This window comes from Macaca thibetana, chromosome 7 (genome assembly GCF_024542745.1).
Source record: "Macaca thibetana thibetana isolate TM-01 chromosome 7, ASM2454274v1, whole genome shotgun sequence".
Classification (NCBI taxonomy): domain Eukaryota; kingdom Metazoa; phylum Chordata; class Mammalia; order Primates; family Cercopithecidae; genus Macaca; species Macaca thibetana.
In genome coordinates, this window is record NC_065584.1 from 106,373,331 (window position 1) to 106,396,620 (window position 23,290).

The 23,290-nt window shown below is 43.9% G+C and overlaps 2 protein-coding genes across 8 annotated transcripts in view; both read right to left on the reverse strand.

Moving 5' to 3' along the window:
• RPS17 (ribosomal protein S17) overlaps positions 1 to 23,290 on the reverse strand; it is a 157,113-nt gene that overhangs the window by 18,068 nt on the left and 115,755 nt on the right. The window lies entirely within an intron of this gene.
• CPEB1 (cytoplasmic polyadenylation element binding protein 1) overlaps positions 1 to 23,290 on the reverse strand; it is a 99,486-nt gene that overhangs the window by 11,262 nt on the left and 64,934 nt on the right. For 4 of the 7 annotated variants that reach the window (XM_050796144.1, XM_050796141.1, XM_050796145.1 and 1 more), the window contains exons 3-5: positions 16,638 to 16,826; positions 3,311 to 3,537; positions 1,407 to 1,659 (exon numbers count right to left, since the gene is read on the reverse strand). In XM_050796144.1, the coding sequence (XP_050652101.1) occupies positions 1,407 to 1,659; positions 3,311 to 3,537; positions 16,638 to 16,826 (669 nt within the window). Of the gene's footprint in view, positions 1 to 1,406; positions 1,660 to 3,310; positions 3,538 to 16,637; positions 16,830 to 18,284; positions 18,307 to 23,290 lie in introns of those variants that run through there. The other 3 variants (XM_050796140.1, XM_050796143.1, XM_050796147.1) reach the window with 2 other exon arrangements.

Below are 23,290 nucleotides of genomic sequence, written 5' to 3' on the forward strand. Positions count from 1 at the left end.
CTTGGTTCTGAACTCATTAATCACAGAAGTTAGGACACTGCCAATAAAAACCAGCACTAGCAACCCAGTAAGACAAGAATGTCACAACTGTTCCAAGCCAGACTCATCTTTATAGCACCCAAATGGACAATGGGCCTTCCTTGATGTCAACATGGTGAGATAATCAGTCTTCAATCCTGTCCCCACTGTTTGTACCTTTCCAAATCAGAGACTGACCTTAGTGAGGACTAGTTAGCTCTTGCCCATTTATTTCACCCTCCTCTTTCAGCAAAGAGGCAGACAGCCAATGAAAGGAACTATCATTTTCATTCAGGACAAAGATGTGGAAGGACACTTCCTAAAAGGAATAGGCCCAAGGTGTTGCTACAGCAAGAAACTGGGCAATGTCAGCAATCTTTTACGACAAAAACAGAATATAATGGTCTCATTCAAAAGCATGGTAATGTCATTTCATATGAAAACAATGGCACCAGAAAAAGTACTAACATGGGCTGCCAAAATCATTAGGTGAACAGGGCACAGCACTATCAGAGAAGAATGAGATCCAGCCCAACTCTGTGAGCAAACAGATACACGGAAATAAATGGAATGGAGAAACTAACACTAACTTAGTCATCAAATTCAGGACCTCAGAAGAGCCAGTGGTTAATGAACTTCTCCCTGGAGCGGTACTAGACAAAGATGAAAAACAAACTTAATACATACTTAAGATAATTTATTTTTTAAACCTTTTAAAATATATAGAGATGGGGTCTCGCTATGTTTCCCAGGTTGGGCAACTCCTGGGCTCAAGCCATCCTGCTGCCTCTACTTAAGTGCTGAGCCACCAAGGCCAGCCTAAGATAATTTAAATGTCAGAACCTTAAGGATTCCTAAGAGACCAGGACATCTGGTGACATTCCTTACCTTAGAGGTTGACAAATGGACCCCTCCTTCCCCAGTGCATCCGTGAGTGTACCAATCAGAAAGCCTCGGGGAAGAAAGGTCCAGCATGAGTTGTGTCTGACTGTCTTTGAATTAGAATGTGGAGAGGGTAGACAAAATTCTGGACATCCCTTCCAGAGTTTCTCTTGAGGACATCCACCCATGGAAGAAGTAAAAGCAAGAGCAGCACACAGCCAGTCTCCATGGAAGGGCACAAGTGAGAGACAGAGCCAGCCCCTTGTGCTGTGGCACATGCATGTGCCAGATTATCTGCCTCTTTCCTCTCCACTCAGCCTCAAGAAGTTCCTGAGTTTGTTCCCATTAGCACTTACTCCACAGAAAGATAATTCTTTGCAGATCTGGAGACTTCACCATGCAACCAAGCCTCCTCTAGACAGTTCACAAGCGTGTGAACTAAGGTCACTTCCTCTGTGCTCCCAGAATGAGGCCTCAGGCCCCACACATGCTCAAGGCACACTCACCTGCAGCTTGTCGGTGCAGCCTGGCCTCTCTCTCTATGCTGAAGGGGTCTTTGGGAGTTTCGAGGAGGTCCCAGGATGGCCACACAGAAGCTCCTGGCCATCTCTTTGAAGCACTGGTTGGGGAGGGAGTGACTGCAGCAAGAGCAGCTTGCTCTTGGTCCATCCGAGACCCTACCCCCATCTTTAAAGGGTCCCTGGGACCACCCCCTGTCAGAGACAGGAAGGGCAGAGGTGGGGAAATGCGAAGGCTTGACTAGGGGAGGAAAAAGGAAGACAGGGTTTTAAAGGACAGTTTTGTTATAAAGTAATAATCACATTATAGAAATTATTAAAAACATCCAACAGACATTTAGCATTTGATATATATTCTTTTAGACTTTCTTCCTGAGCAGTTTTGATTAGTTTTAGTTATACTATAATTTAAACAAATTCTCCTTCTCTCCTCATTCAGCAATTTTTCCATATTGCCAGTCTTTATAGCCATTTAAAATGCATTTATCATATTCTATTTAGGGAACAAGGTACATCTCACTGACCCATACTCTTCCTGCTACATATATACTTTCCAAGTTTTCAGAACCATAAACAAAAATTAAGATGTAGCTTCTTCATATTTTTTGTTTTCTTTGGTCAGATTCCTAGAAAGTCGAATGCCAAAAATGCTATCTATAACAGCTCTGCATTGTATCATAAATGTATCAGAACACTATAAGCTGTGTCAAACCTTTAAATTCTAATTTACATGTGTGAAATGATACCACATTATCAGAATAACTCATTGACAGAATATTTTAAAATCCCCAAATATTAATCAGTCATGAGATAAATTTTCAAGACTGAGTCCAATCTAAGTAACATAGAACTACCAGCACTGTATCTGACCCCATTTTACAGAAGAGGTAACTGCAGCCCGGAGAAGCAAAGAGACCCGCATGTGATTGTCCTTTTAGAAAAGCAGCCTTAACAGATAAAACCAATGGGCAGCGAGAACACCAACTTCCACATTCTAGGACAGGCTGACAGGCGATCACAACCAATGCTGCCAGTCCTGGGTATGGGGAAGAGAAGAAGGTGGGAAAATAAGCCATTCTATTCATTGCACATTCAGCTCGGGAGATTTGGCAAAAAAAAAAAAAAAAAAAAAAATGCTTATAAGGCATCTGAAACTGTATTCTTATTTTGGGGTAATTTCTTACTGCTAATCCCACCTGTATTTACTTCTACTATTCCCTATCTATATTATCTGTACTACTCTATCTATAATATCCCCTACCTATTCTAATTCATTTGCCAACTCCAGTTAGCATGAAGACCACACACATCATACATGGCTGTAGATAAGGAACGTGAAATGCAAAAATTAACTGAGGCAATGTTTCATAGATTCATCATGGTGTGAATTAAAAAAAGCTGACATGGGTCAGTGGAAAAAATATAGGAGCCACAGTCAGTCAGATCTGGATTAAAATCCTCTCTCTGCTAATTACTACTTTAAAATTTTTTAAGTTATTGCTTTTGAGATATCATACATCAAAGTACATAAATGACACTGTTTAAGGGCTAAAGCAAGCACCCCATGTAGGTAAAGAAACAGAATACTGCTAAGGCCTTCACATTTACTTTTGAAATTAAGTGTTTTCCAGTATTCTTGGAGTAACTAGTAAAATGAGAGTCCTGAGCTCAGGTCCTGAAATGTATTGCTCAATGGGTCTTCAAAGCATCCTCTTTTCTGTTAAGGATGAGAACTCTACAAATGTTCACAATGGTCTCCACTCCTCCCCTCATCCCATCTCCCAGCCTGCATTCCAGGGGACAGGCATCCCATAGATATTGTACCCTCCTTCCCCTTGGACACACACAGGCAACTCCACCCACAACCCCCCTTTCCCAAATGAGTTACATACAATCAAATCTGAGAGATGATCTGATCCAGAGCTGAAGCCACTGGTGTCTGAGTCAGAGGGGCTGCTAGATCGAGAGTCCAGGATGGGCCGGGTGTCCAGGCGTGATCCTCTAACTGAGGGTGCCGGAAACTTGTCCACCAAGTCAGACCCAAGGGGATCCAGAGGCAGGAAGCTCAAGGGGGGTTTTCCTAGCACATTTCCCAGTGGGTTATGGAGCATGCTCAGTACTAGGAAGACAAAAAAGGAAACCTCATGACCTCTTAGTTTTCTTTGCAGCCAACAGCCTCTTTCTTCTCCTACAGCCACCCAACAAGAGATACCAAAAGCAAGACCACTAAAAGCATGCCAGCAAAACACAATATAATGAACAGATATATATCCAGCTCTGAGACCTGGCCACAAGGGCCCTGTTAGAGGAAGTTACAGGCTGACTGAAGACCAGAGTTCCTGCTGTTACAGTAGCAGCAAAACTGCTGGGTTCTACTACCCAGGCTTAAAGGTCAATGCCAGCATTTGGGAAACTGTCACTGGGGACCCTGGTCACAGCTGCTATTAATGCCTGGATATACCTACAGCACAGTCAGAAATCCCAAACCATACTTCATCTTTACTGCTGCCAATTTGTTTATTAGAAGAATTCCCACCTTTCTAATGCTATAATATAGGATTTCAGGCCACACCCCAGAAATCTGGTATAGCATAAGCATATCACCTCATGTGAGAGGTTCACTTATGCAAACTTCTAACATGTACAGATTCTCTTCAATGTACCCCTGAACTTGAAATGTTTAGGATGGAAGCAGAATGACATGCTTAAGCCCATTCTTTGACTTAAGACAAGCTTGGGATCAAGTCCTGTGTCTGACACCTCTTGTATATGTCTGTGAGCTCTGGGAAGCTCAGTGAGCTTCTCTGACCCTCTATTTTCTCACTGGCATCTAGGGTGGAGTATCAACTATTTCATAACATTGTTAGGCAGCTCAATAATCAGATACCAGATGGAAAGAGCTCAGCACAGTAGCACCCAGCACATCATAAATATTTAAACATGAAACATAAAAAAAAAGAGCAACATTTTCCACACTTGGCCTTGGGGAACCTAAGCAAAGCACACCCTCTATCTATGAGGATGAAGAATAAGAGGGCTTTGGCATGGAGCTATGGGTGTGCTAAATCTAGGAAAGAAGACTTAATTTGAAGTTGTTTTTTTTTTTTCATCTGAAGAATGAGAACATTCACCTCAAAATGGCTGAGGTAAAACCAAAATAATATGTATAAGTGCTCAATAACTGGCTCTGATTGGCCCCACTTCAGCCCTGACTAGCAATGAAATGAAACACAGGTCACCCAGAGCTGACTTCCTCCCAGGCCTCTAAGTCAGTTTGAATGCTTGTCTGGAGCTGGAGTCCCAAGAAGCAGGAATAAACCTCTCAAGACTGAAATTAAAATCAATGCATGCTTTCAGGGTACCAGACACACATGCCATTGATGGAATATATGCACAAGATCCCAAAAATCTGTTAATATGGGACCAGACCAGCCCACTCTCCTTTAGGTATATGACCTCCCCTTTTGGATAAGACATGGTAGGTGTATTCTTAACATTTAACACAGGGGAAACTATAGATATATCTACTTATCTAGTTATTATTTTGTGGTAAAAATAGCTTTAATGTTTAAAGAGACTGCCATAATTCTTTTTCCAAGTAGATGGAACTATACCATTTTACCTTCCCACCAGCAGTATGAGAGTTTCAGTCCCTCTACAACCTGGCCAACACCTGGTTTGGTCAGTCTTTTTATATCTAGCCAGTCTAGTATGTATGTTGTGGGATGTGGGTGGGGTAGAGCCACATCACATCCACCAAGGAGTTAGTTTAGCATTTTGCTTTTCAAGGAAACATTCCTAACTTTGAAATTGCCTTTTGAAGCAGTTTTCAAAGCTCTACCATTTAACTGTATGCTAAAACTAAGTGTCTCAAAATGCTTGGATTGATAACCATCAGAAATAATCCTTGACAAACTTCTCAAATAATCCTTTGGCCGGGTGTGGTAGCTCACTCCTGTAATCCCAGAACTTTGGGAGGCTGAGGCAGGTGGATCACCTGAGGTCAGGAGTTTGAAACCAGCCTGCCTAACATGGCGAAACCCCATCTCTACTAAAAATACAAAAATTAGCCAGGCGTGGTGGTGCACGCCTATAATCCCAGCTGCTTGGGAAGCTGAAGCACAAGGATTGCTTGAACCCAGGAGGCAGAGGTTGCAGTGAGCCGAGATTGTACCACTGCACTCCAGCCTGGGCAACAGAGCAAGACTCTTGTCTAAAAAATAAAAATAAAAATAAATTCCTTGACAAACTCCTGCCTGAAAGAAATTCAAAATCAAAGTCTGTAGAGTCCATGCCCTGAGAAGGCAGAATATGAGAAGATTTTATTCAAGGTTCCACCCTAATGCTGCAAAGACTGGCAAAGACGCACTGTGAAAAATCAACAGATCATATGCATCCATCTTAAAAGTGGTACCAATGCCCCGGAGGGCCTCATCCTTTTCCACATTTCACAAAAACAAGTTAGGGTGATGAACAGTGAGGTAACAATTCAAATCACAAAGAACCCTGACAACTAAGTTAAATAGTTTTCATTTTATCTTATTGTCATGTTTTTTTTTGAGACAGGGCCTAGTTCTGTTCCCCAGGCTGGAGTGCAGTGGCTTACTTCAACCTCAAGCTTCCTGGGCTCAAGCAATCTTTCCATCTCAGCCTCTAGAATAGCTGGGACTACAGGCATGTAATATCTACCACATCCGGTTGATTTTAAAAAAATTTTTAGTAGAGGTAGGGTCTCACTATGTTTCCCAGGCTGGTCTCAAACACCTGAGCTCAAGCAATCCTCTTGTCTCAGCCTCACAAAGTCCTAGGATTACAGGCATGAGCCACTGCACCCAGCTTGATTTTATCTTAAGGGTAACTGAGAGACACGGAAAAGGCCATCTGCAGAGCTATTGTGTAGATAGCAGAGAAGGCTGACCAGGGAAACTAAGGGAAAGTACCACTAGGAACCAGCGCCTAGCAAAGAGAAAACTAAGTTGGACTTGAAGGATTTTCTCCAGCAGAGCTCAGATACACTGGAGCCATCCAGAGCTATGATTTTGTTCCCCCAACGGGGTATGAAGGAATAAATGGGACAACAGAGTTGATGATAACAGCAACAAAGGAAATGAAGAATGGGTCGTGCATTATAGGCTAAAGACAGAACAAAGTCAATAGATTGGGAGCAAATAAGTGGAAAATCAGTGTTTTCAATAGGCTGATAAGAAGAATGAGGGTGGCAGATGAGATAAACACGAAGAGGTGGGACAGTGAAGATTAAGAGCTCTGAGGATGTCAAGGTCCAGAGTATGGAACTAGACATGGCTAACTTAGAATGTGGAAAGTTTGAAATATTAGGTACGTCATTCATGTGGACACTAAAGAGACCTATGGTGATAACTGGGCTTGGAGTTAAACACTGAGATTTTCAGAGACCTGGGACAATGAGTAGGCTCTACTTGGCATAGCAGTATCTTAAAGGAAAAGTCTTCAGCTAAAGCACCAGTAACAAGAAGGAGGCCAGTTTGTTAACCCTGGAAAAGGGGAGTTTCAAGTGGCACAGCAGAGAGCTCTGAGAGTTGTCAAGGGAGAAACAGCATAAAGCAGAATGCCAGAAAAAAATACTCAAGAAGGGATGCTGCCCCAAAGGCTTGTGTCTGAAAACACCAAAGATGGCAAGTATGGGTTCTGGTAACTGTCCTCACCCAAGGTTTTTTCTAAAAGGTATTCTGGAAAGAGTCAAAAAAGCAACATGGTAAGCACTACAGACCCCTTTTCTCATTCACATCAATTTGTATTCACTATTGTGTTGGTACACCTGTTTCACCAGCCACAAACCCATCTACTTCCGCTAACTTGAAAGTTCTCTACTGTGCCTACAAAGATATCTTGAGGCTTTGTCAAATTCCTGTACCAAAGCTAGGAATTATCTCTGTAGTGATCCTCTAATCTAGCAATAAACTTGCCTAAGTAGAAAATGGCATGACAACTCAAGTTGGTCACTAACGAACTCTACTTCCTTAAGTGTTCACAGTTCATGATCATTCATCTGTTCTGCAATCTGGACCAGGTTCAGTTAAGCTTCTAACAACTTACTGAACGTCTAGCATGTGATGTGCCAAACACTGTGTTAGAAGCACTTTAGGTAAACGGTCTTCACCAAATCCTAAGAAGTGGCTATTATTACTGTATCCTAACAAAAGGAAACCAAGACTTGGGGCAGTCAGTCTGTAAAAGTAACAGCTAATGAGTGACAGAGACTGGATTCTTTCCCACTCCAAGTACCATTCACTAGCTACTTTTTTTTTTTTTTAATCTTTAGAACTCCACATCTGTTTGTCTTCACGTTCCTCAGCACCTTTCCTTTGTCTGAATCCTGTAAGACCATCAACTACAGACTAGTGATGTTGCCTACCAGAAGTCCCTGCTTTAGGACCTAGAATATTAGGGTCTTAAATCTTATCTAGGGCCTTGCCACTACAGGAACTCATTAAAAATGCATTTTGGGTCCCACCCCAGACCTGAATCAGAATCTGCCTTTTTAAAAGATCCCCAGGAGATGTGTATACACATTAAGTTTGAGAAGCACTGACCCATACAAACCCAAAGCTTGCTACTTCAAATTCCTAATCAATTGCCTTATCACACCCAAACATCTTTCATGCATAATTATTTCCTCTGACTTAAAGACTGGAGGTTATGGCCGAGTGCTGTGGTTCATGCCTATAATACCAGCACCTTGGGGGATTGAGGCAGGAGGACTGCTTGAGGTCAGGAGTTCAAGACCACCCTGGGCAACATAGCAAGGCCTGTCTCTAAAAAAATAAATCAGACAGGCATTATGGCATGCACTGACAGTCCCAGTTACTCAGGAGGCTGAGACAGGAGGATCACTTGAGCCTAGGAGGTTGAGGCTGCAGTGAGCCATGATCGGGCCATTGCACTCCAGGCTGGGCAACAGGGCAAAATCCTGTCTCAAAAAAAAAAGACTAGAGGTTATAATTTAAATACAGTTCTCACACTAAAATGGTAAATATACTTAAGAGAAAAAAAAAGGCATCAGATAAAGAAATCAACATGGCTACACAGGACATTCACTCTCTGAAAACACTGAGTGGGAGTGGAGGACAACACAGAGAGGCAAGACAGACACAGTAACCATGAACAAGTAAGAGTATAAAAAAAGAGTGGTAAGGATTATCATAGTTTCAGGAAAAGTGATAGCCAAAACAAGCTGATCATTGTGAAAAACATTCAAGACAACCCAAGGGACTTTGTAAGCTCATACTGAGCAAAACCAAAAGGAGCAAGGGCCTACTTAGAGCACAAAGAGAAAAATGTTATTAAGGATTTAAGGACATTACTGGGTCACTTGACAAAATTGGAATATGAATGACAGTTTAATCAAAGTAGTGTATCAACTTTAAATTGACTAAAGTTAACTGTTTTGTTACATATGAATATATGTAAGATCATCGCTATTCTTTTTTTTTGAGCAAGGGTCTCCCTCTGTAACCCAGGCTACAGCGCAGGTGCACAATTACAGCTCACTGCAGTCTCAACCTCCCATCTCAGCCTCCCAAGTAGCTAGCAGCATGCCACCATGTCTGGCTAATTTTTTTTTTTTTTTTTTGTAGAGGCAGGATCCCACTGTGTTTCCTAGGCTGGTCTTGAACTCCTGGGCTCAAACAATCCTCCTGCCTCAGCCTCCCAAAGTGCTCAGATCACAGGTGTGAGCCACCGTGCCTGGGCCAATTATCTCTCCTCTTAATGATTCAGAAAACAATTATGTATTGCTATATGGAGAGAGAATGTGCAAATGATAAAGCAAATGGGGTAAAATGAACACCAACAATAGGAGGTTCTGGATAAAAAGGAATACAAATATTCTTTGTATAATTTTATTTGTGTAACTTCTATAAATTTGAAATTATTTCCATTTTTTTTAAATGATAGGAAGGAACAGAAGTCAATTCCCATTTGGCTTTCTTTGCCTCTTTCAAGGTAACTTATCTAATCAGCAAAGGGAAATCAAGCACAAGTAATAGGAACGAGGATCCCAGAGGATAAGATAGTAATTGAATACTTCTGGAGTCTCTATTAGAAGAAATAATCTTCTTTTAAACATACTTTTTAAAGTCTCAAAAAATCTGCACAGATATTTGCAGGCCCACATGTGTAAAAAGTTGTGCCTTCTCAACCAAGCATACCAAGACCCATCTTTACCACCCTACTCCAATAGCAATTAGCTCAACATCTGGCAAAAAGCAGGTGAAAGACTGCTGAATTCTACTGAAAGAGAGTACATATTCCATAGAGCCAGTATGCTCCCTGAGGCTCTACCCTTTTCTATCAAGGATATTCAATTTAAGGACACAATGTGTTTTTTTTTTGTTTTGTTTTGTTTTTTTGAGACAGTCTCGCTCTGTTGCCCAGGCTGGAGTGCAGTGGTGTGATCTCAGCTCACTGCAAGCTCCGCCTCCCGGGTTCACGCCATTCTCCTGCCTCAGCTTCCTGAGCAGCTGGGAATACAGGCAACCGCCACCACACTCGGCTATTTTTTTTTTTTTTTTTTTTTTTTTTGTATTTTTAGTAGAGACGGGGTTTCACCGTGTTAGCCAGGATGGTCTCGATCTCCTGACCTTGTGAACTGCCCACCTCGGCCTCCCAAAGTGCTGGAATTACAGGTGTGAGCTACTGCACCCAGCCTAAGGACACAATGTTGACTTAGAGTATAATACAGATTTAGGGGAATAAACTTTAACTCATCCCTACCCAGCCCATCACCAAAACAGAGGTTTAGAAAACCACAGTGACTCACCACATCACATCTGCGACAGTACTTCTTCCCTGAGTCTCAATTTCTTCTGAAGAAAGCTCCTCTGCTTGAGGGGCAGGGTGGAAAACACTCTGTCCTAATCAATCCTTCCCAGACTCTACTGGAATCTTTAGGGCCACTGCAATACACTCCTACATTCAAGTACAGGAGCAAGGAAGAATGTCTCACTGAATTATATACCAACCACGTAGAAAAACAGGGAAAGGACTTGGATTCATGGCTCAGAAAGGGGCAATGCTCAGTTTCCTGCAAATATTCAATCAGAAGGGATATACTGTAAGTTTGACTAGAAGATACCGAGAAGACAAGAGGCCTAGAACTTGTCAGCTGGTTTGATATTTCCTTCAAGTCACAGAACAAGTGAATTTTGTGGAAACTGCCACCCATGGTCAGATGCCCTAGAGTGACCTGATTGTACCTCTATAGGGTCTGGCCAGGCAGTTATCTGAGTATCTACAGAAGGAAAGCAGCAAAGACAATGGAAGGAAAGCAGTAAAGACAAAGCGAAGTGGGGGGACCTCATTTCAAGAAAGAAAACCTGTCTTGCTCCCAGCTCATGAGACCATACTTGCCCTATGTAGGGCTGCTGAGTAAGCAGCACCGATTCCACCAGCTGGGAGTCAGAAGGAAAGGAGCAGAATAGCTAGCATTAGACTGTTCCCATTTATATTCAAAGCCACGAGCATACCTAACTGGAAAGGCATTCTCTTTAAGCCACACAAACAAATCCAGTGGAAATGACAGGTCCCTTACAAAGCAGGCCAGCGTCTCATCTCAAAGTCCACTCCCCATCCTGGGGCACACTTCGTAAGTCCAAATGTCAAGTATTAACCTAGATGGATTAGAGGACGAGGAGGGGTGGTAAGACGTCCTAGAGTCAACCTCCAATAATGGCCAAGACCCTGACCTCTTTGCTCTGTTCTCTCCTGGCCTCCAGAACACAAGGGATCATGGAAAGTCTAAGATTTTATCAAGTGCCTCCAGCTCTGGTGTCCAAGTGTCCAGCAAATCCCTATCTTCTAGAAATGGGTAAGACATTGTGCTCTTCCTAGAACAGAGGTACCCATCCCCACTCACATGCTGGCAGGAAATCAGCTACAGACATCTCTCAGGGAAGTCACGGGGAGGAGAGGACCTGGCAGAGGGTTCCAGTTCATTAATGCTACCTCAGAGGGTATAAGAGACCAAATCAGCAGTAATATTTTTAGACCGATTGTTAACTTTCTCTACTTTCAACCTTCTATGCCAACTCCTGTCGGTTTTACAGCTGAGTCACTGTTCGAATTTTTGGAAGCCTTCCCCAAGAGTACAAAGGCACCTGAAGTGTGATGGCAGCATTAGCAATGGCAACAAGGGCCTGGCAGTGAATGCCTGCATTGTAAGACTGTCTGAGCTTTAGCTTAGCTGAAGGAGACACTAGCCCCAAGACATGATAGTGAGATGCTTGTTATCTAATGGGAATAGTCTAATGGGGAAAAAAATCTAATGGGGAAAATCCAGACCGGGAGCCATTATTTCTAGCCTATAAGGCCGTATACCTGGAACCCTTCTTCTCTATCACCATCCTTGGTTCTAGGTTGCTCGCTCAGGATCTCTCTGAAGGAACAGGAAGAGGGGAGAGTAGCATTCATTCCAGGTATGAAAACAGACCACTCTGCCTGTGACCCCAAATCTGCAACTCTATACCATATCTCTACTGTGGCAGTAATCAGTGTGGACTTCCCCCTCCAACTGTGGATCCCACAAGTTCAAGTTAGTGACAATCACAGCCTTTCTCCCCAGTATAACTCGCAATCTTGATCATCAGGCAAGTTCCATTACCTGCAGAAAAGACATATTCATGTCCCTTGTAAGGTCAGCACACATCCTGCCCCTGTTACTAACCACCTCAACTTCTTTCTCACCTAGGAGTCCTCCCTGGCCACACTGCTTCCCAGGTTCTCCCTCCTCTGCACTGAAAGCTTTCCCAAATAGACTACTTGACTCCACGATAGAGCTCATCCTCCACTGTATGATGAAAACTTTGTATAAGTACATCACCATCCCCTAGAAGCTACAGGGTCCAAGATACTGATCTTTGAAAAATTTGTCCATCCAACTATATCAACACAAGCGGGAGGCAGAAGAATGGGAAAGACCTTGTCTGAACTCTGCAGTGAAAAAACACCCAGGATTAAACACAGTGGCTCAGCACTCATCACTCATTCAAAAAATATGTATTAGCCATTAGCCAAGCACTATTCTACTGCTGGGAATACAGTAGTGGAGAACTGGGAGTTGAGGAAGATTTACAAGACACCTTTGGTTGGACCGAGGAAGTCCATGTTCCACACAGGAGAAACCTAACCCCGTTCTGAAAGTCACCTCAGAATGGTTGTTTGGAAGAAGCTTCAGATGAAAATTGCTGAAGACTCCTGGCTCATCTTAGGCTGATCTAGTCTGCAGATCAGTGGGGAGCCTGCAAGTGACACAGCACAGGAAAACATTCCATTCACTGATTAGCAGTTAGGGTAGAAAACCAAAGCGTGGGGCCAGGCACGGTGGCTCACACCTGTAATCCCAGCATTTTGGGAGGCCGAGGTGGGTGGATCACAAGGTCAGGAGTTCAAGACCCACCTGGCCAAGATGGTGAAACCCCATCTCTACTTTAAAAAAAAAAAAAAAAAATTAGCTGGGCGTGGTGGCGGGCGCCTACAATCCCAGCTTCTTGGGAGGCTGAGGAAGAGAATTGCTTGAACCCAGGAGGCAGAGGTTGCAGTGAGCTGAGATCGTGCCACTGCACTCCAGCTTGGGTGACAGAGTGAGACTCCATCTCAAAAAAAAAAGAAAAGAAAAGAAAACCAGAGTGTGAACAAGTTAGTCCTCAAGGGACTTCTAAAGGGGAGTGGGAGAAAACAGACATGCCTTCTGGCATCCTTAGACTGCACATCTGGTCTGCCCACTGGGCTTCTGTACAAGGCATCATTAAGAGAGTAATTGTTTCCAGGTCCCCCAAAGTAGTCTCAGTCACCTCACTCTTCTGCTGAATAACGCTGCACACAGAAGAGTCACAAGGGGGAAGGCAGGAAGACAAATCCAGCGGGTGGTACAGCTGATCAGCTGTGACTCAGGGATCAAGATGGGGCTGGAACTGTCTACCATATGCCCTCGCCTTCAGAGATCTCATCAAGGGCGCACATCACCTCTAGCTGAATAGCCCCTGTAGTAGTATATGGTTACTTTAAGTTTTCTCACCCAATATGTTAGGGTTCTGCTAATAGGACCACAGGTGTAACAGGAAGCATATGAGTTTCGTAAACAGACACCTGGGTTAGAATTCTGAGTCTTTCAGTAGTTATGTCACTTTGGGCACTTTGTAACCTCTGTGAGCCTATTTGCTCATCTGTGCAAGCATTAAAATCATGTGATGTACTTAGCACAAAAAGTAGTCGATAAATGGTGGTTATCAGTCACTCCATCCCCCATTCCAGGATACTGAGGACAGCTTCCACAGCCCTTCTGTTCCATTACAGATCTTAAGACATTGCTAAGCAGGACAAGGGTAACCCTGGACATGAGAAAGGGTAGCACTGGGGTATGAGAAAAACGCACTATAACACTAATCTTGCCCCACAAGGCTTTCTTTCCATCAAGGGATGGTGCCTCAGGGTAGGCACAGTCTAGAATAGAAAGACCCCACATCCAAGCCCATGCAGACCCTGCAGGTACAATTCTCAAAAACAGACTCTATTCCAGGGTCTTCTTGCGGGACTCTGAGGCTAAGGAAATCTAGATAGCAGAAGTACTCTGGCCCCTGGACAATGGTATCCACGTACTAGCCTCAAGCTAAGAATCCAATGAAAGGTTGTTACAATGAAGAAAATCCTTAGGGGAAAACATGAAAGCCCCTATCATAATAGCTATCATGTAGCACTTGGTATACTTCTTCATTTCTTTTCCTTTTATAGCTATGGAGATTCTTAAAGGTAACAATTTTATCTTATTCAACGTTGTACTTCCAGTGCTGCACACAACGAATGCTCAATGTTTGCCAAATGAATTTAGCCAACAGCCCTACTATCTCCAACCTTGCTCATTACTTAAGAATGGTAGAAGACGGTCAGATGTGATGCCATAGCTGCCTTGGGCAATGTATCACCAAGCAGAGCTCAAGGAATAAGCCTGCATCTTTGTCTTTACAGAGAGACAACAGTATAACAGGGTATCTGCAAGGATAACTTCGAAAATGCCCAGAGCTGTTGGAATCCTCCTCCCTCACTGAAGCAACTGAGCTAGCTGGTTTTCAGACAGAAAGGCAGTGTAGGCACTGGAATGTGGGCTGCATGTTCCCGCATTGCTGGTGAGGGTGCACGATCTGGCACTGCAGCTGGCTGGTGGGAGGGCTGCATCCTACTCCAGGAGGTAGTAACCTCATGTGGGCTTTCCAAGAAGGCCCAGGGAAAGAAGAGCGATGGCTGTCACCACAGTTCCAAAACCAAAGGCAACATGACGATCAGGGATGGGTGTGTCCTCAACCCTCAGAAAGGAAAACATACCCACACTAACCTGCCTACACAGCCAGATCATACCGCTGGGGCAACTCTGGTTCTGGACCTTATGAATTCTGAGGCTCAGGCTGCAGTCCCTCCCTGGTCCACAAAATCATGTAATATTTATCACTAAAGTGTTTGGCATGGAAAGTGGAAAAGAAAAACCATTTATATTTCAGAGACAAACAGCTACAAGCACAGGCCTTTCAGGTGGTGGAGAAGCTGTGGATATTATAACTAGATCCAAGCTACTTTTAATAGCTGAATTTCACAGCAACTTTCAGACCAGGCTCTCCAAGCCCTAAGTTGGACACACCTGCATTCCTATGGGCCCAATGCTATAATGTATTTCAGAAAGAGCACTGCAGCTTAGAGAACCAGAGCCAAAGAAGGGCTATACTTCAACCTGATGCCAGTGAAAGACAGTGCCTTGTGGTCAAACACTGATCGCCCACAGACAGGTACCCATCTCCTGTGTGAGCTCTTCTATCTTTTGCTCAGATACTTGCTTACCCAGGGGAACAGGGCAGTTACTGACCTTTCTGGAAAATCCTGAGTCAGTAGAAGGCCAGTACTTCAAGAAACCCTATCTTAACCCAGAGGTAGTTACTTAAGGTAAAGCTCTCCCCATCCACAACCACATAAAACATTTTCAATACCCCTCCCCTAAATGGGGTTTTACCAAAACAACTGGGCGTTAAAATGCCTAACAGACACAACAGGCCCAGGCTCTGCAAAGCACTCTAAAAAAAGACCTGCACCAAACAGGGTGGAGGCCACAGAAATCAACAAGACAGTACCTTGCTGCCATGGCTGCCGGTTCCTGGACCAGGGAGGGAAGGGAAGGACAGCAGGCTTGGTGTTTCCCACTGTCAGCACCAACAGCAAATGGCTGCACCACCCCCCTTCCCCACCCACTGCCCCTTACCACCTTTCCATTTTCCTAAAGTATCTGCTGCCAATACCTCTTTATTATAATTTACATAAAGCAAAATATGTAGGTTGTAAGTATACCTGTAGTGTTTAAGTTCACATTTCTTCCTGAATACTCCACAACTTGCATTTGGGCAACCCTCCTCCTTGTACCACAAGAGGGAAATAAATGGGTAACAGAAGGTCTAAGCAGAAGCAGTTTAAGGGGGGGCTGCCAAGAAGTCCCTTTTGTTTGACCCCATTGAATCCTATCAAGAAGACAAGGGATCCTAAAGGGGAGTGGCTCTTCTTTTATCCAGCTGGTCACTCTCAACACAAAGGGAAAAAAAAAAAAGGTTCTAGAGCAGGGAGTTACCCCACCCCATTTACCCTGCCTACACCTTTCCAGGATCAATGCTCTGAACCCTATGTTAAGTCAATTCCAAATATCCCAGCGCATTATCCAGCCTCATCCGAGATTAAAATCCATCCCTTGCCATGATTCAGAGACCACTCACTCTTCATATAACTCCCTGGTTTTTAAAACCACTGAGTAATTTTGGTCATCCAGTAATCAACCCCTTAACTTCCCCTCCCCCACCTAAAAGTGTTTTGCTTCATCATCTCCAAGACAGGCCTGGACACCAGGGGGTTAGCTGGATCTTTTCTGCATAACGCCATCACCTTGGGGACCCTCCTCAGGGCCACTCCAGGTGCAGACTAACAACTCCAGGGAATTTATCAGGGTAACTGGAAGAGCTATGCCTGCCTTTACGCGGAGCCATCTGTCCTGCCACACTCACAGCTAGCATTTCCATCTCTTGCAAAACAGCTCCATGTTGTATGTGTATATGGTAGGGAGTGATGCAAAGGGGAACAGAACAACTGTTGCTGTGGATAGCTTCATTCACCACCCCCATGCATCCCCTTACCCCAGCCAACTCATCCTCTGGCACTCACCCGAGTGTGTGCTGCTCTGGGCTGAGGAATCTGAGTCCTGGGTGCTCCAGGGTCGGTCCCAGCCTGTCAGACTGAGGGACTGCAGGCCAAGGCACAAGTCATTTGCATCTGGGAGGCCACGGGAAGATTCTTGCGCAGAGGTTGGGAAAAGCATCCTGCTTGTAACTGTTTCTTCAGAGTCCTGGAAGTCTGCTTTGGACAGGAGCACAGCAGAAATCTCAGAGTTAAGGGCTGTTTTCCCCAATATTATCAACAGTAAATGTTATTAATAATAGTTTCCCCAGCCTCACGGGCCAGACATCCAAGCTGGCTGGATGCTGCAGCCGCTGCCTCTGCACTTTTGGGGGCGTTGGGTCAAGAGCGGTTGCCATACAGGCCCCCTCCCCTCACACACACACCCCTATCCCGTCTGCATTACAGACTGGGCCAGCATGTGATCAGGCTGCTGATGCTTCCCGCTGCCAGTGACATCAGCCGGCTGAGCCGTGCAATAGAGAGCGGCATCATCCCTCACAGAACGGGGGAGGAGCAGGAGGGGACGACAGGGAGGAGACTTGCCTCCCAGGGAAAGACAGCACAACAGCTACTTGGAATAGTCCCGGTGCAGTGCCGGTAAGTCTGGGTTGCAAGGCAGCGACCTTCGGTCTCCAGCAATGGTGGCCAAGCAGCCCTCAGGAACGACTGAAGTCCTCTCCGCCGACAGCAGAGCCAAAGCAGCCGAATGCCTGCTTGTGTGGCTCTGCCCTCCTGCCCCTCCCTTTCCCTCCCTCTGCTCTCCACCCCCAAACCCAAAAACACTCTAGTCCTGGACTCTCTCCAGCTGCTGGCTCAAGCCCTGGCTTTGCAGCCCAATGCAAAGCTTCACAGTCCTGCTAGCAAAAATCTGTGCTCCAAGAGGCCCCTGAGCAGCACCCTGACACAGCAGTGTTTACCACTGAGGAACAAGATAACCTTCAGAAAAACACTGTATACTTGGACTCTGGGGAACAACACCTGGTGTTCCAGGCTTGTCTAGAGCAGCTTATCACAGAGAAAGGGGGTAAGCTTTGGCAGAGTGGGGGAGAGTCACTGGGCTGTTCCAGGTACATCTTGTAGGACATGGCCCACAACCCACATGCCAGAGTGAGACCTGCCCTGACTAGGATAATCCCTGTGCCAAGACTCCCTCATCCCAACAAGATGGGTATTAGTCATGAGCAGATACTGTGGCCCAGCTCCTCCCCTCCCCTCTTGCAACTGTAGGTACAGCTGAAGAAACACTCTCAAAGCAGCGTCTGACAAACCAAGAGAAACAGTCTCTGAAGTATTGTTAATTAGAAACACCAAACTCTGAAACTTAGTCACCTAGCTCTGTCAATATTGCTTCTCTTGCCCTTCCAGGAGCCCTGAAAATGATACAGGGCAGCTGTGAGGGTCACTGATGCCTCCAATGCCCAGGCCCTCTCTCAGAGGTGTTGCACAAGACCAATGCTTTAGTTCTGTGGCCACTCACAGCTCCAGCAACAAAGTCTAAGAATATTCAGCTTCTGGAGCTTCCGCCATTTCCCCTTTGCCATCTCCTCCCACATCGGTCCTTTTCCAACATGTGCCCTGGGTCACTGGGCTTCTTCTTCATAAAGGAGGATAGGGCAACAGGCCCAGACTCACCAGGCAGGCTGCTCACACCTGGACTCAGCTGGTAGCACTCCACCTGCTTGTTCTCTGCTGTTGCAAGGAGAAGCAAGCAGATACAGGAAGCATGCCCACCTGAGACCTCCCATGGCAGGGTCGAGAAAATGCTGCTGCCATAGGAATAGCTGGTTCAGAACTTCCTGCAGTACACCCTGTGTCCACAGGCACTCAGGCATAGCCTAGAAGGGAAAATTGTCAGTCTCCTTCCTTTGGAGATTTCTTTTTTTAAAGCTTTGCTGCTGTGTCATCCATCCACATTATTCCTGCTGGCTGTAGATATTCTGCTTGCCCCCTATCTGTGTTTGTCAAAGCCTTGTTCATCACTGCAAAGGCCTACCAAGAATCACCCATACTGGTGCTTCCCCTACCCCCTGACTACTCTTCTCCTGCTTCTCTGTGTTCACCCTTTCCTCAAGCTAAGGATATATTTTAGACTTCACCCACACGTATTAGTTACCAAAGCAGAATGCTTCCTTTAAAAACATCCATATTTAAGTATCTATTCCCCCCTAAACCAAGTATCTATATAATCCCCTCATACCCCAATCTGAGGGCATCTATGTCTAGAAGCAGCCATTCTCCAACCGTTAAAATCAGGGTAACTGTGCATATGATTACCCCCATCCCTCATGAGGAGAGAATCAACTCAATATACAGTGATCTACATATATTGAGTAGCAATATACAGTATGGCAGACCAGCAATATGAGCATCACCAGGAGCTTGTTATAAATACTCTCAGGCCCCACCCAAGACTGACAGAATTGAGATCTGCATTTTAACAAGATCCCCAGTTAATATACATGTATGCAAAAAAAGTTGGAGCAGTCAGGTGTGGTGGCTTATGCCTATAATCCCAGAACTTTGGGAAGATCGCTTGAGCCCAGGAGTTCAAGGCAGCAGTGAGAGCCATGATTACACCACAGTACTCCAGCCTGGGCAACAAAGCAGTCCCCATCTCAGAAGTTTGAACGGTACTGATATATACAACTAACGCAATCCTCCCACCCCAAGCTGAAAGAACGCAGGCCTGAACAACAGGTCTGTTAAACCTATTGAGGACCAAATGGCTACATGAATCCAAGAGCTTGGAGTTTTACACACAGTATAACTCCACCCTCACCCCCACAACCCCCACCACAGACCTCACCTTCCTCCTTATCTAGACATTCCTCAATCTGTTGTTTCTTCCAGATAAAGGTTTTCCCCATCATTGTAGGATTCCTTCACTAGATCCAACTCAATGGAGGCCATACCTGTTAAAACCATTAGTGTGGCAGGCTGGAAAAATCAACAGCTTTAGACGACTGACAGACCTTGCTCTGCTCACCAGGTCTGCCACTGTGTCTTTCTGAGCATTGTTTCTTCTTTAGAGATGCAACACTAGCCACCTTTTAGGTGTTTTGTGAGGATTAAAGAAAATATCTGAGGCCAGGTGTGGTGGCTCATGTCTGTAATACCAGCAATTTGGGAGGCCAAGGCAGGCAGATCACTTGAGGTCAAGAGTTCAAGACCAGTCTGGCCAACATGGTGAAACTGTCTCTACTAAAAATACAAAAAACATTAGCCAGGCACGGTGGCACACACTGGCAGTCCCAGCTACTTGGGAGGCTGAGGCAGAAGAATTGCTTGAGCCCGGGAAGGGGAGAGGTTGCAATGAGCCGAGATTGTGCCACTGCACTCCAGCCTGAGCAATAGAGCTAGACTCGGTCTCAAAAAAAAAAAAAAAAGAAAAAAAAAATCATAAACCATGTTCATGTACTGGAAGACTCAACAGTGCTAAAAAGTGATACCCGCAAAATTAATATACAGATGTTCCTCAACTACAGTGGGGTTATGGTCTGATAAACCCATTGTAAATTGAAAATATTATAAATTGAAAATGCATTTAAATACATCTAATTTACTGCACATTATAGCTTAGCCTAGCCTACCATAACCGTGCTCAGAAAACTGACACTAGCCTACAGTAGGACAAAATAATTTAACACAAAACCTGTATTATAATAAAGTGATGAACACCTCATGTAATTTATTGAATACCGTAATGAAAATAAAAACAGAAAGGTCGTATGGATACTCAAAGTACAGTTTCAACTGAATGTGTTGATATGCATTCACACCATCATCATGTCAAAAAACCTAAGTTGAACCATCCTAAGTCTGGGACCATCTGCACATTGGTGTAATCCCAATATACCAGACTTACAGCAATTCATTGGGGAAAAGCTTTTTAACAAATGGTGCTGAAACACCATATGGGGAGGAGGGAATAAACTCTGACCTATACACAAACTTAATTTAGTAGATATCAGAGACATAAAAGTGAAAACTAAATATAAACTATAAAGCTTCTCTAAGAAGCTTTATGACTTGGTAGGGGAGAGAGAATGCATAGAAACAAGGATTTCTTTATGTAGAGTACAGAAAGCAATGATCATGGAGAAAGTTGATAAGCTGACCTTATCACAATAAAAAACTTCTGCTCATCAAGATACCATTAAGAAAATAAGCAAGCCACAAACTATGAGAAAATATCCACAACCATATCTGACAAATCAGTAAAAGACATCTTAACTGAGAAGTAACAAAATCTCAATTGTTAAAAGTCACAAAATCTGAAAAGCACTTCACAAGGATTATATAAATGGCCAATAAGAACTTCAAAAAGTGCTCAACATCATTAGTCAAAGAAATCCAAGTTAAAACCACAGTGAGACACTACTGCACACCTACTAGATGGCTAAAATTAAAGACTGTACCACATCTTGCCAACATTTGATGTTGTCAAAGCTTCATTACCATAAATGGTACATCCACCTGGTACTTATGAAAACACTTATATATTTTCTTCCTTTTCAATGGGAGAAAAGGTATATCCACTTTGAAAAATGGTCTGCCCATTTCTTACACAACTAAACACATATTATCCTACGATCCAGAAATCCTACTCCTAGGAATTCAACTAAGAGGAGTAAAAGTGTATGTCTAATAAAACACCTGTGCAAGAATAGTAATAGCAACTTTATTCATAATCAACCAAACCTGGATTCAGTCCATGTGAGAATCAACAGAACAAAATGTAGTACATGCATACACCATACCATTACTCAGCAATAAAAAGGAATAATACAGGCAACAAGATAATTGTGGTGAGTGAAAAACGCCGTACATAAATTACATATGTATATAATTCCACTTATTTGAATTTTTAGAACAGACAAAACTAATAAATGGTGAAAAAAATCAGGTGGTTGCCTCTGGCAGAAAGCAAGGGGGTAGATTAGGAAGGGGTACAAGGGAAGTAGCTGAGGTGATGCTAACAGTGTGTCTATTTTGATGAGAGTGGGGATACATCAGTCAGAATGGATCTAATGTCACATTTCGAATTTGTGCACTTCACTGCATATAAAGTTTACCTCAAAAAAGTTATAAACAAATATAGTATTGAATACTAGTTAATGATATGCATGCTGAAGGATTTTGGGGTAAACTGTACCAATGTCTACAATTTACTTTGAAACAAATCGTAAAAATAAGATGTAATGGTTAAGTGGTTAGGGGGCTAAATAAATGAAAAGATATGTGATAAGGCAAATATGACAAAATGTTCATTGTTCAATCTAGGTGGCATTACAGGTGTTCACTTTATAATTCTTTTAGTTTTTCTGTGTGCTTGAAAATGTTAATAAAATGTTGAGAAAAAAATAAAGTCAGACTTTTTCTGGAAAAAAAAAGTCTGACTGAACTAATTGGTCTGACAATAAGAACTGACTCCAGGCTGGGTGTGGTGGCTCATACCTGTAGTCCCAGCACTTTGTGAGGCCAATGCAGGTGGACAGCTTGAGCCAATGAGTTTGAGACCAGCATGGGCAACATGGCAAAACCCCATCTCTAATAAAAATACAAAAAATTAGCCGGGCATGGTGGTGTGCACCTGTAGTCACAGCTAATTGGGTGGCTGAGGTGGGAGGATCACTTAAGCCTAGGAGGCACTCCAGCCTAGGTGACAGAGTGAGACCCTGTCTCCAAAAACAGAACTGACTCCATTAAATGAGGTATTATAGTAGACATTTTTTTCTATAAAGTTAAATCTATAGGTCCATGGTTTTGACAAAATATACTTAAAGCAAATGGTAAGATAAAATCATTTTAAAATAGCATGTTGGGTTGGCCGGGTGCTGGCTCAAGCCTGTAATCCCAGCACTTTGGGAGGCCGAGACGGGTGGATCACGAGGTCAGGAGATCAAGACCATCCTGGCTAACACGGTGAAACCCTGTCTCTACTAAAAAATACAAAAAACTAGCCGGGTGAGGTGGCGGGCGCCTGTGGTCCCAGCTACTCGGGAGGCTGAGGCAGGAGAATGGCGTAAACCTGGGAGGCGGAGCTTGCAGTGAGCTGAGATCCAGCCACTGCGTTCTAGCCCAGGCGACAGAGCGAGACTCCGTCTCAAAAAAAAAAAAAAAATGGCATGTTGGCAAAGGTGTGCTTTGTTTTGCTTTTGCAGCTGAGGCTATAGGCACACCACTATGTCCAAGTATTTTCATTGTTTTGTACAGACAGGGTCTCACTATGTTACCCAGGTTGGTCTCGAACTCCTGGGCTCAAGGGATCCTCCCACCTCAGCCTCTCAAAGTGCTGGGATTACAGGTGTGAACCACTGTGCCTGACTGCAAAGGTATATTTTTAACTTAAAATTTTTTTTTTAATTTCCTACAAATGTTGCACAAAAACTATTTTAAGTTTTCTCAATCTTTTACGTAGACTGAGTTAAGATGTGTCTAAGTGAAGGACAGACATAGTAATAAGCTCAAATCTACTTTTTAAAAATTTTTTGAGATGGATTTTTAGAAACAGAATCTTGCTCTGTCAGGCTGGAATGCAGTGGCATAAACACAATTCACTGCAGACTAGACTTCCAGGCTTCAGTGATTCTCCTACCTCAGCCTCCCAAGTAGCTGGGACTACAGGTGCATGCCAC